We start from the raw sequence: 15,844 nt of genomic DNA on the forward strand, positions 1-15,844 counted from the left end.
TGCAGCCTGATAGTCACACACTTGACTTTTTAATATTCATATTTATGAAAAGTCAATTGAGAGCAAAAATATATGAGCGATATTTCTCAAATTAATGATGGTTTTTAAGTGTCTAAACTCATCCCAGAGACATTATTATTATAACTAAGAGGAGAAATATTGGGACAATTATTTGCTGGATTAAAATAATATATTGTCGTATTAATCCCACTAGCTTAGTGTTTATGGGGACTATGTTTCACTCTTAAACTGTCTTTTTCTAAATGTTCAGCTGATGCCATTTGCTGTGTAAGGTACTGTATTATATTCTATTGTTTTTTTGCTATTATGAAGTGGCTTACCCTGAGGAGAAAGCTCTTCAAATGCAAAATCTGCCATAAAGCCCCTCGCCTTTTATGTCCTATTTTTAACACTTAGTATAAAGAAAGGGGGGAAAAAAATAAAAGAATTTAGCGGGAGTTCCCCTTTAAAAAAAGGCCAGGTCCCGGTCTCAGAGGTGATTGGGTCAGACAGACAAGAGGACAAGGCTGTCAATCACTGGTAAGGCAAGGAGTTAACTGTTAAAGTGTTGGTAGAAATCACTCCAGAAAATGCACAGGCGTTAACCAGAATGTATCAATTGGGCCAGGACAGAATCTACCCATGTTCACACTAGAGATGACGGAGGTGAGCAGCACGGCGTCTGCTAACACTTAGACTAAAAGCGATGTGTGGCTGACAGTTGAGGAATCTGTAAAATAAAATAATAAACTTTATACTTACCTCTCCACGCATGCCGGTGTCCTTCTAGCTTCCACCCCACTCATCCCCCCCCCCCCATTTTTTTAAAAAAAATAGTTTTTCACACTTATCCTGTAAATTGGTGATAATAAAATTGGATGGCAACAATAAATGAGGAGCAGAAAGGAAGGGCAGAAAAGATACTAGCGTCTGTTTGAGAGGAGGTTAACATGACCCTGATCCTGAGAAAAGAAGAGGGGGGGCATTTTACAGTCCAGTGGAGCGGAAGACTGTCAGCACGGCATGACCAAATCTGAAATATTGATCCTAGACTTTTGGGGCAGCACTGTAGCCTTGTATCGCTGGGGTCCTGGGTTGACAGACAGGTCAATTTAGATTGTGAGCCCTAAAGTGGACAGGGATCAAAATCGACAAACTATGTAAAGCGCTGCGGAATCAGTTGGCGCTATACAAACTAAAGCATTATTCTGGAACCAAATGGTGTCACAGAGATACAGTCCTGTATATATGAAATAGTTAAACTTGCCACTGCCATTACAACCTGGACAAGGGCCTCGTTCTCCACCTGAGATCGTCTGTCCAGGTAAAGGGCAAGATGTGCTGCAAGGGGGTACACAGGAAGAACCTTAAAGGGGTACTTCAGTGATTTTATTTCTTTTAAATTAACTGCTGTCAGAAAGTTATATAGATTTTTAATTTATTTCTATTTAAATGTCTCCAATCTTCCAGTACTTATTAGCTGCTGTATACTCTGCAGGGAGTGGTGTATTTGTTCCAGTCTGACAGTGTGCTCACTGTTGCTACCTCTGTCCGAAACAGGAACTGTAGCAAAGAAAACCTCCACTACTTGGGACATTTACTTACATGGAAAGAGGTGGCAGCAAAGAGCACTGCATCAGACTGGAAAGAATGCACAACTTCCTGCAGGACATACAACAGCTGATAAGTACTGGAAGGCTTGAGATGTTTAAATGGACACCAGTTGATTTAAAAGACATTTTTTTTTTTTTTTTTTTTGCTGAAGTACCCCTTTTAGGAATTTTAAAATATTTAAGCCAGTTAGTATAGTTTTTCTCCAACATATTGTATTGTATTGTCATTGTTTTTATTTCAAATTTTTTTCCCATTTTAAATCAATACATGTGTGAATCATACTCAAAACAGAACAAAATGTAAAAGAACGATTCTAACCTTTCCTTTTGTTTTTATGCAGTACGTGACTTCACGGGGGGAAACAATGGTACCATGTGAACAAGGTCTCAAGGTCACTGAACCCTTGTCCTGAAATCAATCTCAGGTGCTTATTCTCAAGAATCTTAGTAAAAATATTAAGAGATCTCGCTATGCTTATGAGCCGCTCCAGGTACTTGCCTCTGTCTGTTTAGTAAACACCCAGGTTTTCTGTGACTAAAATCCATTCATGTGCACATTGCGTCTATTTCCTGGGTGTGACCTGGAGTCAACCACAGTGGGAATGAATTTGAATGTCTCATTAATTGATATGCAGCTTTAGGCCAAAAGACCCCTTTATTTCTCAGCTACTTGTGCTGCTGAGCTTCAGATTAGTAGTGGACTTGGGGACTGATGGAAAGGATGTGCTCTAACAGGTAAGATTCCATTTCACTCATTCTACTTCTTATTGCAAGTTGTTTACCTTCTGTTATTGATCTAGATACATAAAACCCTTTTAATATTTTAAGGGTATGTTTATATACTGTAGCAGTTTCTGTAACTGAATGATTGGGTTTTTTTTTCTCCAGTATGAGTCACTGATGACATTTTATAAACCCTTATCAGATACTTTATACATTCTATAGTTTAAAGTGAAACTCTCAGTTGCCCCTAGCAACCAATCAGATTCCACCTTTCATTTTCCAAAGAGTCTGTGAGGAATGTAAAGTGGAATCTGATTGGTTGCTAGGGGCAACTGAGAGTTTCACTCTGTAGTATATTGAACATACCTAAGACAGGGGTGAAGAAGAGGGGCATTTCTAGTTAACCCTTCAAAGCCAGTTTGGGACAGGTCTAACAAAAGGCAGATTTTTTTAATTTAAGGTTGGGTTCATACTACGTATATTTCAGTCAGTATTGTGGTCCTCATATTGCAACCAAAACCAGGAGTGGATTAAAAACACAGAAAGGATCTGTTTACACAATGGTGAAATTGAGTGGATGGCCGCCATATAACAGTAAATAACGGCCATTATTTCAATATAACAGCCGTTGTTCTAAAATAACAGCAAATATTTGCCATTAAATGGCGGCCATCCACTCAATTTCACCATTGTGTGAACAGATCCTTTCTGTGTTTTTAATCCACTCCTGGTTTTGGTTGCAATATGAGGACCACAATACTGACTGAAATATACGTAGTGTGAACCCAGCCTAAGGGTGCGTTCACACATACAGGATCTGCAGCAGATTTGATTGCTGTGTTATGCAGTTATTTAGATGAAATCCGCTGCGGATCCAGTACATGTGAACATACCCTAAGACTATGTTCCAACAAAGTATTTTTTTGCTCAGTAAACCAGGAATGGATTAAAAAGGCTATGTGTGTGAACATAGCCTAAGGCCATGTTTACGGGCACTAAAACAAAGATAAAATTATAATGTACTTAGGGTATTTTTGCAATGAAGACCGGCTGCTGGGCGACAATGAAATGATTAACTACTGCAATTAAGTGATGCAGTAACACAATGAAAACGCATGTGTGAACACAGCCTAACGGCCATAATTAATTGCATCCGTCCAAATAATGAACTTGCCTTGAAATATGGCCTTTTTTTCACCTGTCGTATTATATTCACTCCATATTTTGACAGCATTTTGATTTGATTTTTTTTTTTACTGTGTGTCCTCCCAACTCCCCAAAATTAGATTTTTTTCCTTCTCACCTTCTAGGGCACATAACATATTTATTTCTCCACCAACACAGTTACTTTCTTGCTAAAGCAGAATCTGTCCTTATGTTATTGAGCTCCATTCACTTTAATGGAACTTATCTGCAAAACCACACCCAGGGCGCTGTTCCTGGAAGAAAGCTATCATGTTTTCCTAGATTTTAATTTCACAACTACATAAGTGATAAGGCACTTTAGTTGTCAATTTTCTTTATCCTCACCTTGGATGATAACATATTATGCATATGAATGAGGATATAACATTTTCACTTATTTGTTTATCCCCAAAGGCCAAGCTATACCAATGTCGAATGTTATTTTAAAGATGAGATGATAGACTAAGCTTATTAATCTTATCCAGGAAAACTGATCAGCAGCCAGTTGTAACTGTAATAAAGTGACCCGGTCCAGTGAACTGAATAGCTGGCAGTAAAAGGCTTCATTAGGAGGCCTAAACAGGTCACTTCAGGAGAGTTGGTTTACTTAGTAGGTAACATTAATTACATTGCCGCCAGGCCACTTAGTAGTACGGCCTCTGGGACTCGAAATGCCAAATTAATGTATTCTAATGCTTACCTTTAACACTTCAACGTGAGAGTTAATTAAATATGTTCTTTTTGTATTCTCCAGACTTTTTTATTACCTGACTTTTCAGCTCCTTATTACCGTTCACTTGGGAATTGGTGAGTGTCTACTGTGTACCAGACTAAATTTGTGATTTGACTTGAAATCTCATTGATGAATACTGCACACTATGAGGAATACTATTATGATGCTTGATAGAAGCTAATACAGATTTCGCATTATAAATCAAAAGGAAACTTTTTTTATTCTGTCTACATTTGTTTACAATACAAATGAGCTTTATCATTATTTTTATATGACCTTTATTCAATTATACTGATCATTCATTGATAAAAAAAAAAAGTAAATGTTAGGATTCAGTGTAGAGCTGGGTTCACACTGCGTTTTTGCAATTCTTTTTTTTTCATCCATTTTAGCAAAAAACGGATGGAAAAAAGAATGCATTTGATGGATGGAAAAACAGATGTATTTTTTGTGCATCCATTTTGACCCATTTTTATTTTTATAATGGAAGTCAATGGATGCACAAAAAATATATCTTTTTCCATCCATCCATCCATCTTTTCTTTTTTTTTTGCAAAAAAGGATGAAAAAAATGGATTGCAAAAACGCAATGTGAACCCAGCCTAAGGCTATGTTCCCATACAGTATTTTTGATCAGTATTTTGGTCAGTAGTTTGCAACCAAGCCCAGGACTGCATTGAAAACACAGAAAGGCTATGTGCACACACTGTTAAAATTTAGTGAATGGTTGTCATTTAATGCCATTATTTACCGGTAAATGACGACCATCCACTAAATTGTGAGTGAACATAGCCTTTGTGTTTTTAATCTGTTCCTGATTTAAGTTGAAAAATACTGAGCAAGAATACTGTGAGTGAACATAGCGCATGGCGTGCTCTGTGTATGATTTTTTTTTTTTTTGTTCCCTGTCATTTTTGTCACCTTTTGTGGTCCAGCAACTAGGTCATGTAATGGCAGAGGGAAAATAAAGTTCAGTACAAAAAAAAGCCTAAACCACAAAAAACTCACACATAAATTAAAAAACACTAGAAAAAATTTCTGTAGAAATGCCAATGCATTGGAAGCCTGAAAAATACCACACAAAAAGTGTGTGTGTGTGTGTGTATATGAGGGCCCCCTTAAAAAAGGAGCAGCAAGTAGGGTCAGGATGGGAGAATGAGGATGTCTAGGAGATGTAAGATATTACTTAATTCCCATGAGAAATAAAAGACATAATTTAATTAAATGAAACAATACCAAAGGAAAACGGTGAACAGAAACTTGTCTATGTGGATTCGGATACAACAAATGTCTTTGCATATGAAGATGTGATTAAGGAAACAGTAGACCTTGACACACCCAGCAATTTAGTACCTTGGGTCACAGACGCCCCTACCAGACACGAACCAACAGTCGTACTCCTTTGAAGCTCTGTCAGGTCTGACATTTCATGCCCTTATAACAAATAAACATATTTATAGAACAGCACAAGTAATAAAGCTGAACTGGTTGTTTTTTTTTTTTAACCTCCTCTGCAGTTTTCATGCCAAGGGCAGAAATGGATTCAGATGGGATAGGAAATACAAAGGGAGAACTTCTATTTCTCTTTTCTATTTGACCCACTTCTGGTTTTGGCACAAAAACTGCAGTGGCAGTAATAAAAAAAATTAATAAATTGTGAATGTTATATACATTGTAACATCACTTTAAGGCTATGTTCACACTCAGCATTTTTGCTTAGTATGTTGGTCAGTATTTTTCAACCAAAACCAGGAGGGGATTGAAGATTCAGAAAGGCTGTGTCCACACACTGTTGAAATTGGGTGGATGGCCGTCAATTATTGGCAAATTATTTTAAGGGTAGCTTCACACGTACCGGATCCGCAGCAGATTTCCCTATGCGAGTTTGCAGCGAAATCTGCTGCGGATCCTGGTAGTGTGACGGTCTATGGGGTTACATAGCCGGCCCCTTTAACCCCCACAGCCTGCAGACTACGGCCTGGACCTCACATCACCTGCTCCAGTATCCTGCTTGCTTTGGGGGCTCCCAGCATCTCCCGGTGGTCAGCCAATCAGTGCGCTGCCTCGCCGCTGTACCCTGATTGGCTGACCACCAAGAAATTCCGGGAGGCGCAGGAGCCTGGAGCAGGTGATGTTTGCTCCGGGGATGCCCCCCAACAATGAAAATTCCCCTGCGGCTATGGGACGCCATAGAACTTAACTTTACCAGAATCCGCAGCGGATTTTGCTGCAAATCACAGTATGAAATCCACTGCAGATCCGGTACGTGTAAAGGTACCCTTAAACAAAGGCCATTGTTTGGAAATTACCGACTTTATGTGCTGATAAATCACGACCATTCCACTCAATTTCAACAGCCTTTCTGTGTTTTCAATCCACTCCAGGTTTTGGTTGCAAAATACTGACCAAAAATACTGTGTGTGAACATAGCCTTATGACGGCACTCCGGTATTCTGCTCTCTAGGGCAGGGGTCTCAAACTCGCGGCCCTCCAGCTGTTGCAAAACTACAATTCCCATCATGCCTGGAGTGTAAGAGCTAAAGCTTTGGCTGTCCCAGGCATGATGGGAATGGTAGTTTTGCAACAGCTGGAGGGCCGCGAGTTTGAGACCCATGCTCTAGGGTATTATTCTCTGATGGTACTACTTTCATAGCTTTACAGCAATTCTAGAAATAATTTATAAAATTGGCAGCAGGCATACTTCTCATACATGTATTCATTTGCCTGTCCCTTTGTTGTGCACACAAAAGAAAGGGAACTGTTTGATAAAAATAAAGCTGGATTCCCCCATTGTGATACAGGACCTTTATCACCATGGGCAGGAGGCTAGGATAGGATGTTTGTTTTCTACCACTATTAGATGACTGCACACTGTGTTTGGTCCACCAGTAACACAGCAATTTCATGCTCTACCTCTATCATAGGTATCTGCCTTTGCAGTTTTTTTTCTTTAAACATACAAAATGATAAGCAAAAAGATGGAAATATCACTGCTCTGTATAATGTATTGTCTTCTAGATCTGATCTGACTCATTGCTTAGAAGCATCTGTATCAATCATGTCGTTACCTCTCTGACATAAGCGTTTTATTCCAGCGCTTTTTATATTATTTACAGCCTTAAAAAAAAAAATAGTGTTTAATATATATTTTTTTCCTCACCTGATTCCAGCACTTCAGAATGGAACAATGGAAACGGCTAGGTCTGCATTATCATTAGAAACCAATTTAGAAAAGCCTGTGAGGAACATTAACCACACTGGGATTCGAAAGCACAAAAGCATCGGAGAAAAGATTCCTTTTATTGGGCTTACAAAAAGTAAGTCACGTTGTCTCGCTGTATGCCGTTTATATTTTATTGTCATTCTTCTAAAAGCAATTGTGTAAAATGTGTGTCCACACTGAGATAGCACAGACCCCACAGGTGACATCTTCCAGGTGAGGGCACTCTATCATTACATGCTGTGCCAAGCCTCTTACCTTAGATGCTCTCCAAAATCAGATCTCACCCATTAAAACTATTCTAAGGCTATGCTCCCACATAGTATTTTGTTCAGTATTTTTTCAACCAAAGTGAGAAGGAATTAAAAACACAGAAAGGCTATGTTCACAAACTGTTGAAATAGAGTGGATAGCCGTCATTTAATGGCAAATAACGTCCATTATTTTGAAACAACGACCATTGCTTTAAAATAACAGCAATTATTTGCCATTAAATGGCGGCTATCCACTCAGTTTCAACATTGTGTGTACAGATCCTTTCTGTGTTTTTAATCCACTACTGGTTTTGGTTGAAAAATACTGTGTGGGAACATAGTCCTAAAACAATAATAGGTCAAGAAGGTTTACTGGTAGTTTATCTTCAGCTTGTCTGTACTATCCATGAAACCATATTATTTAGAATTGCAATTTGTTAAAAGGGTTGGCCCCTTCATAGTAAAATTGTGCAGTGTACATTATTAGTAAGTGTACTCACTGTATACACTAAAAGCAGATCTCTGTGTGTCTTGTAGAGCTAAAATCAGGCTCCCTCCTCCTGGCTGGGCTGCCCTGTAGTGGGTCTGTCCATAGGATGGCTGATATGGAGGAGCATGTGACCATGCCCTTCCTCAAGTGTCCTCCATAGGCATATGCAGGCACAGTGGTGGACACTGGGGGTGGGCATGGTCACATGCTCCTCCATGTCGGCCATCTTATGGACAGACTCGCCACAGAGCAGGACCTGAGGATGGACCATGCATTTTTAAAGCCTGGATAAACTCTTTAATACTGATGAAATATTAATAATGTACCATATAAGCCATGGGGTTCCTATTATGTCAGATATTTTTCATTTCTAACGTTAACAAAGCCATACTAAATATAGTTAGTAATAGTAGGTTTCCCTTTATAATCTGGACCATTCCCTAAAGAAAGCAAAGAAATCAAAATCCCACTACAACTTCATAAGCAGAATACAGACCAGAGGTTCCAGTAAAGAATTCATGGGGAAATTGATCTTTATGGATTCTGCTGTATAAACATGTGATAACTGTGTACAATTACAAGCAGAATACATACAATACTTTCTATACAACAATATCCCCTAAAGGGGGGATTGTACAGAAGATGCACTTTTAGTTTAATAATAAGGAAGTGTAATAGATGTTCACATTTAACAGGGTTATGCAGGATTACAGGGCTACGCCTGCAATGGCACACACAAAAGGACAAGAGGGGTGCTGGAAAAGAGCAGCTAATCCACAGGCTGCTCCACTGTGTCAGATATAAGATATATAAGCTATGTTTCTCTAATCTTGGATAGTCCATTTAAAGGGGCACTCTGGTGATTTTTTTTTTTATTTTTTTGTATAAATCAACTGGTTTCAGAAAATTATATAGCGTTGTAATCTATAATATAAATTTACTTCTATTTAAAAATCTTAAGTCTTCCTATACTTTTCAGCTCTGTGTCAGAATGGAATTAATACACCACTTTCTGCAGGACATAAAGCAGATGATAAGTATGGAAAGACTTGCAATTTATAAATATAAGTAAATTACAAATCTATAGAACTTTCTGAAACCAGTTGATTTGAAAGAAAAAGATTTTCACCGGACAACCCCTTTAACTTGTCTGGTAGAAAATTTTTTGAAATAAATTAAGAAATGTATTAGTGACAAGAGGAATTGAATAGAATTCATATATAAATAACCTCTTTGGGTACCAGAGGATGAACTGTAATGTTTTCCGATTGTTATATACATGTAATATATGTATAATTTCTATCCAGCCAGCACACTGGACAAGCACTGCTGTAAGAATGGCGGGACCTGCATGCTAGGCAGCTTCTGTGCCTGCCCTAAGCATTTCACTGGAAGACATTGTGAGTTTGATTCGCGAAACAGGTACGTGTTATGCAAGCCGAGCAAATCCAATGCATTGTTATTTTTTTTTATCTTCTGAAGACTGAATTGATCTTTGTCTGCTCTATTTCTCACATGAAGGCATTGTGGTTCTGTAGCTCACGGTCACTGGTTGCCCAGAAAGTGCGCTTTATGCAGATGTGTTTATGGAGTTATGTACTGCTTTCCGTCAGGGGACTGTGGTAAGTCTAAATATAGAAGCTTACTGTTCTAATCAATGGAAAATGATTGGCTCTCCAGGTTGCAATAGATTCTGTGTAACAAAAGCCTAGTTTACAGTGCGGCCATTTATATACACATAAAAATAACAAAGTGTACAAATCAGTACACGTTTCTTGGGAAGCTGTAGCAATAAGCTGCTGGAATTAAATTGTGCCTCCGGCAATCTCCTCTGCTTAACAGAAAATGATTGCCTTCTGTTTTGCCATTTCAGAAAATCCAAGCAATCCAAAGTGTGTTCAGAGGGAGCATGTCGGCCTTTGATAAGCAACACAAACGCGTGTAACATACATGCATGGTTTACAAGAGCGGGGGAACAAAAAGTAAATGGATCTCATATCACGGCTGCAGGGTTTCTAGGAAATCGCTCAGTATTAACGCAATTAATCTGTGAATTACCTAATTACCCTATATACACAGATGGGCCCAGATAGGGAGATTAACTTGTAACCTGTCTTCCCATTAATGAAAAAACACTAGGAAGAAATGGCAGCAATTATGCCCTTGACACGTCCTTTTAAATGCTAATCATCCTTTTATTCCTGTGTATGTTCACCTATTAATCAGTGGTTTTACATTTTAGAATCAATTTACATAAACTGTTATATATTACAATACTTATCTGGTACTGAGTTAACATGGTCATACACCTTCAATAGCTGGCGGGCAAGGGTTTGTTCATCCCACAGCTTATCCTCCTGATGTTTTGTATTCTAAGGACCCTATTACACCAAAAGACTATCTAAGAGATTTTTTTTTTTTGAGCCAAAGCCAGGAACAGACTATAGGCAGAGAACAGGTAACGAAGGAAAGACTGAGATTTCTCCTCTTTTCAAATTCATTCCTGGCTTTGGCTTACAAAAATCTGTCAGATAATTTGTTGGTGTAATAGGGCCCTTAATTGAGAGAAGATATCTCTAGCTGTGGCCTATATCTTCAAGAACAAAAGAAATGAGCCCTTAAAGTGAATCTGTACCAGCTGGTACCCACTACAAACCTCCAAACCAGCACAGTTTTGTATACTTCGTTATGCCATGTCCAGTCTAGGGGTTGGACTTTTCTGAAGCTGGTATTTTGGCAAAAAAACAAGTTGTATTCCGGAATAAAACTTGTTTGCCAAAATACCAGTCCCAGGAGAAAGACTGACCCCTGGAACCAGACATGGCTTAATGAAGTGTACAAAACGGTACTGGTGGTTTGGGGGTGGGTACTGGCTGGTACAGATTCGCCTTTAAATTCCACTCTTTTCCAACCCCATTTGTCAGGGGAGAGTTGGAACTCCTCTATACACTCTTAACTGAAGTTCATAGGGATTAGAGATGAGCATAACTAGCATGCTCGGGCTCATCCAAACCTGATTGTGCAACATTTGATTAGCCGTGGCTGAAGAAGTTGTATGCAGCCCTAGGAAGTCCTGGAAAACATGGATACAGCCTATGGCTATGATCACACAATGTATGTTTTGTATAAATCCCGTCCGTTGTTGCAATTTGCAACAACGGACGTGATTGATACAAAACAGTTGCATGTGAATGAATGGAATCTCGTCCGTAGCGTGTACACATAGTATACGCTCCGGCCAGGATTCCACCCGGCTGCACAGAAAAAAAAAACTGTCATGTTTTTCTGTCACAATTTTCTGTGGCCACTATTCATTGAATAGCAGCCACACAACATGTCAGTTCACACAATGTTTGCAGCAGTGAATTTGGATGCGGTGCACATGGATGCGCCCGCATTCGAATTCACCAGAAATGAAGATAATCAGGTACTACAGTACCGGCCGGGATGATCTTCGGTAACACTGGCCGTTCTGTGACCCTGCTGGTTCACAGAACTGCCGGTGTTATACGCCATGTGAACATGGCCCTTGGCTGTATCATTGATTCCTAGCCAACCTTAGTGCTTTATCCAATTTTTGCAGCCACCGCTAAGCAAATGCTGCATGCTCAGGTGGACTTTGTAGGAGCAGTTATACCCTAATATACTTGTAGTTCTGCCGATTATCACCGCACGCTCCTGCTTCACTCTCCGCCTGTGCCATAGACTCCATTCTATGGTCAGGCAGATTTTGCCGTCAACCCAAAGAATGCACTGGCACAGGCGAAAAGTGAAATGGGAGCTAAGGGGGACGTGCGGCGGAATCCACCGCAAGTCCTCCATGTGATTTCCTGAGTGTGCATGTATCCTTAGGGTGGTAGTACACGGGCCGATAGGGGCCCGATAATACCTGTAAACGAGCAGCGATCTGCTAGATTGTCGCTCGTTTACTTGGCCTATTACACGGCCGGATAATCGTTTAACAAGGGCTGCAAGGACATCGTTACCGATGTCCTTGCAGCCCTTGTTTAAACTACATACATTACCTATCCATGCTCCAGGGCTGCTCCTGCGTTCCGCTACTCCAGAGGTCCCATGCGCTCTAGCTTCAGAGTGGCCTGTCAGCTGACAGGCGGCTCTGAAGCTAGAGCGAGCGGGACCTGGGCAGAAGACCGCAGGAGCAGCCTTGGAACGTAGATAGGTAATGTATATCGTCAGTCGCCGGCCGCGCACCGCTATTAAACATAGCAGTGCGCGGTCGGCGCCAAACGAAAATAGGTCAGAACATATATCATCAATCAGCCGATGATCGTTGTCATCGGCTGATCGTTGTATTTATTACATGGAGCGATAATCGTTCCGTGTAATAGTACCCTTATACTGGTTATCTGTAGTCTAGAGCTGCATTCACAATTCTGCTGAGATGCTACATCGATATTGACCAGGACCAGTTTGAACAACTGGAAAAGCCAATATGAGCAGAAATATGCATCTGCTAAACAATTGTTCACTAGAGGTTCGTTTGTTCAATGGTTCTTCATCCACTTCTTCTTCTATCTAACATGTCTGACGACCTTGAGCATAAAGCATTGTTTCCATACAAAAAAAGCTTCTGTCTGCTTTTCATTTTATCATGACTTTTGTTGTTTTCATTGCATACAAAGGATATCATCAAAAATAGCAGATTTGTGCTATCAACTAAAAGATGTGGACCCTAGTAGCAACTGATTTGCTCAAAATGGATCCTCTGACAGCCTTAAAGGGGTATTCTGCTAGTAAATTTATTTGCTAGGGCCATACAAAAAAAATATATCTATATATACATATTCTTACCTAACCCCGATCCCCTGCAGCTCCATTCAGTCCACAGAACTTCTGTCTACTTCCTGCTTCCAAGACGGGCACTCGGAGCAGGACTTGCCCACTCCTCTAATTATGGCTCTCGGTGATGTCCCATCTCGACTAGTGGTTGGCTAAGTGAGTGGGTTCTGCCATGAGTACCCATCTTGGAAACAGCTAGGAGACAGCAGTTCAGGGGATGGGAAACTGTTAAACATAAGCTGCATGGGACCAAAACCAAATAGGGTTTTTCTTTTCCTACACTAGTGAATTTTTTAAAAGTGACAGAATACCCCTTTAGGCTGGGTTCACACTACGTATATTTCAGTCAGTATTGTGGTCCTCATATTGCAACCAAAACCAGGAGTGGATTAAAAACACAGAAAGGCTCTGTCCACACAATGTTGAAATTGAGTGGATGGCCGCCATTTAATGGCAAATATTTGCTGTTATTTTAGAACAACGGCTGTTATATTGAAATAATGGCCATTATTTACTGTTATATGGCGGCCATCCACTCAATTTCAACATTGTGTGGACAGATCCTTTCTGTGTTTTTAATCCACTCCTGGTTTTGGTTGCAATATGAGGACCACAATACTGACTGAAATATACGTAGTGTGAACCCAGCCTTAAATTGTATGCTGCCCTGTACTATAACCTCTATGATTGCTGCTAATAAACCCCTTTTAGCTACACCCTTGTATGCATTATACTTGTATTTTATGTTATTATTCTTATGTCAGTTTCTATTTGTGCCAGGTCTACAGTATCACACCATGTACATCGATGGCATATACTGTAACTGAACTAAACACAAGTCTCATTATTGTTTCCATTAAATGTGATGGGATCTGTGATATACGCTTTTCAGACACATATATGCACCTTTATATTCATAAAAGGTCCATATACTATTCGTTTTTTGCTTGTAAGAATTACAGTTCAGAGTTTTTATTACTGTGTGTATCATAAGAAATGATGTATGTGGAATGGAACCTGAATGGTTACTAGCACAGCTGCGATGGTTCGGCCATGTTGTACAGTTATATATTCTCACTTACCTGTAATCGCTGTAATCGTAGTGATTGCTATTTGTGCATAGTAGTGAGTGTGGAATATTGTGAATAACAAAAAAAAAGTAAATGGAATTGACAGAAGAGGACATGTCAAGGGCTTTTAATAGTTCTATACTTCCATATACTATCTTAGTGGAAATATTCTTTAACTGGATTACAATTATCCTTACCTGTATATAAGGATGGCAGAGAGAGAACGCTAAATATACTGTGATAACACAGCGAGCCTGGACTACCTCTGACAGGCTCATCCTACTGCTGAATTTTGCAAGCAATAAAATGTCAGACAGCAATGAGTTGTCCGGAATTCCATTTGTCACCTAGCAGATCAGGTTAAGATGGACAGATAAACTAGATTATGTGAGAAAATAGGAGCATATGGAGGCAATCACGGCTGTCATGCATTTTATGCCCTTTTCATAGCAGGAAAATGACAAGGTACTTGTTGTCTTATCAAAAGTCCTTTATGACTACAAAGGGAGCTGGAAAAATCACCGGCAGACATTTAACACCTTTTACCTCCCATAAAGGGCCCGAGTCTCCTGCAAATGTTTAGGGGGGAAAAATTGGAACTACAGTTCATCCTCTTTGTTTTCATCACAGGGAGAATTTTGTCTTTAATTTACCATTGCCCAATGTTACCTATATTGTTGTACTATGAGGACGCACATCTCATTATTCTGAAACTAGGATTTGTATCCTGTGTAAATAGCCCCAGCAAATTCTCCTTATGACTGCTTTATTTCTGCCATTCCGACTTTCCCTAGAGATTTCCATGTAATTGAATCGTTTGAGACTGGACCGAGAATAAACATTATTTTTTTCCTTTCCACAGATGCAAATGAATATAAAGAAGACATCCGAATGGTGCAGTCCACAGGAAGGACAATGGCTTCCTGTCCTATTGTGATGCTGATACTTTCTACCATTGGCATGCTGATGGCGCTGTAACAGATTACATTGTGTCTATGGAAGTCACTTTATTAAGTTATTGGCACAAATGCAGCACTTTTACTATAAAACTGTGTTTTATTTTTCATGGATTTCTAAAAAAAAAATTTAGCTGAGAGTTTCTATTGGTTACTACTGTATTTTTGTAATGTGATATGCTTTACATGTTCAGAATAAAGCAGTTCTTTTTATTTTCCCTGTCTGCAAGATTTTTTTTTTTTTTTTTTTTTAGGGGGGGGGGGGGGGGGGGGGGAGATCGTCTCCATAAGACCACCCCTTATCAAGCTCAGATTTCATGGGATAAATTTTCAGCCCACCATATACTATATATTATTCCCATTTTCTTCCAAGAAAGTTTGAGCGCTCTTGTCAATCAGGTGTCACTGTGATTTTCACACACACAGATCAGTCACTATCAAATCTTTAGGCTATGTTACCATGACGATAAAGACCGCAAAGATTAACGGGCGGACATAATTTTCATGAACAATATTTCCAACCATTGTTTAACAACGACCATTCTTTGCAATCTTTAGTATGTCGTAGGAACATAGCCTCAAATGGTACCTGTCACAAAGTCCGCTGACCAAATTGGCAATGAACTCCTCTCTGCAGCCGGAAATTAATGTATTAATGTATACAAAGACTGCCATGCATGCAACCTCCATTGGGTTACAGGATTGGACATAAAGCAGTAGATACACTGCCATTCACACAAAGGGCATAGCTTCCCAGAACGTTATGGGTGGTGAAACATGAAAAGGCTAAGGCTACATTC

The 15,844-nt window shown here is 39.6% G+C and overlaps 2 protein-coding genes across 2 annotated transcripts in view; both read left to right on the forward strand.

The window, feature by feature from the left end:
- Positions 1 to 15,844, forward strand: part of LOC138785607 (myosin-6-like) — a 452,023-nt gene that overhangs the window by 312,232 nt on the left and 123,947 nt on the right. The window lies entirely within an intron of this gene.
- Positions 1,971 to 15,066, forward strand: CRIPTO (cripto, EGF-CFC family member; the record flags this gene model as incomplete). Its single annotated transcript, XM_069963477.1, has 6 exons — positions 1,971 to 2,038; positions 4,276 to 4,328; positions 7,425 to 7,571; positions 9,526 to 9,640; positions 9,740 to 9,840; positions 14,951 to 15,066. Coding segments are annotated over 6 exons (600 nt in total), but the record flags the coding sequence as incomplete, so codon positions are not given.

The sequence above is a fragment of the Dendropsophus ebraccatus genome, chromosome 3 (genome assembly GCF_027789765.1).
Source record: "Dendropsophus ebraccatus isolate aDenEbr1 chromosome 3, aDenEbr1.pat, whole genome shotgun sequence".
Classification (NCBI taxonomy): domain Eukaryota; kingdom Metazoa; phylum Chordata; class Amphibia; order Anura; family Hylidae; genus Dendropsophus; species Dendropsophus ebraccatus.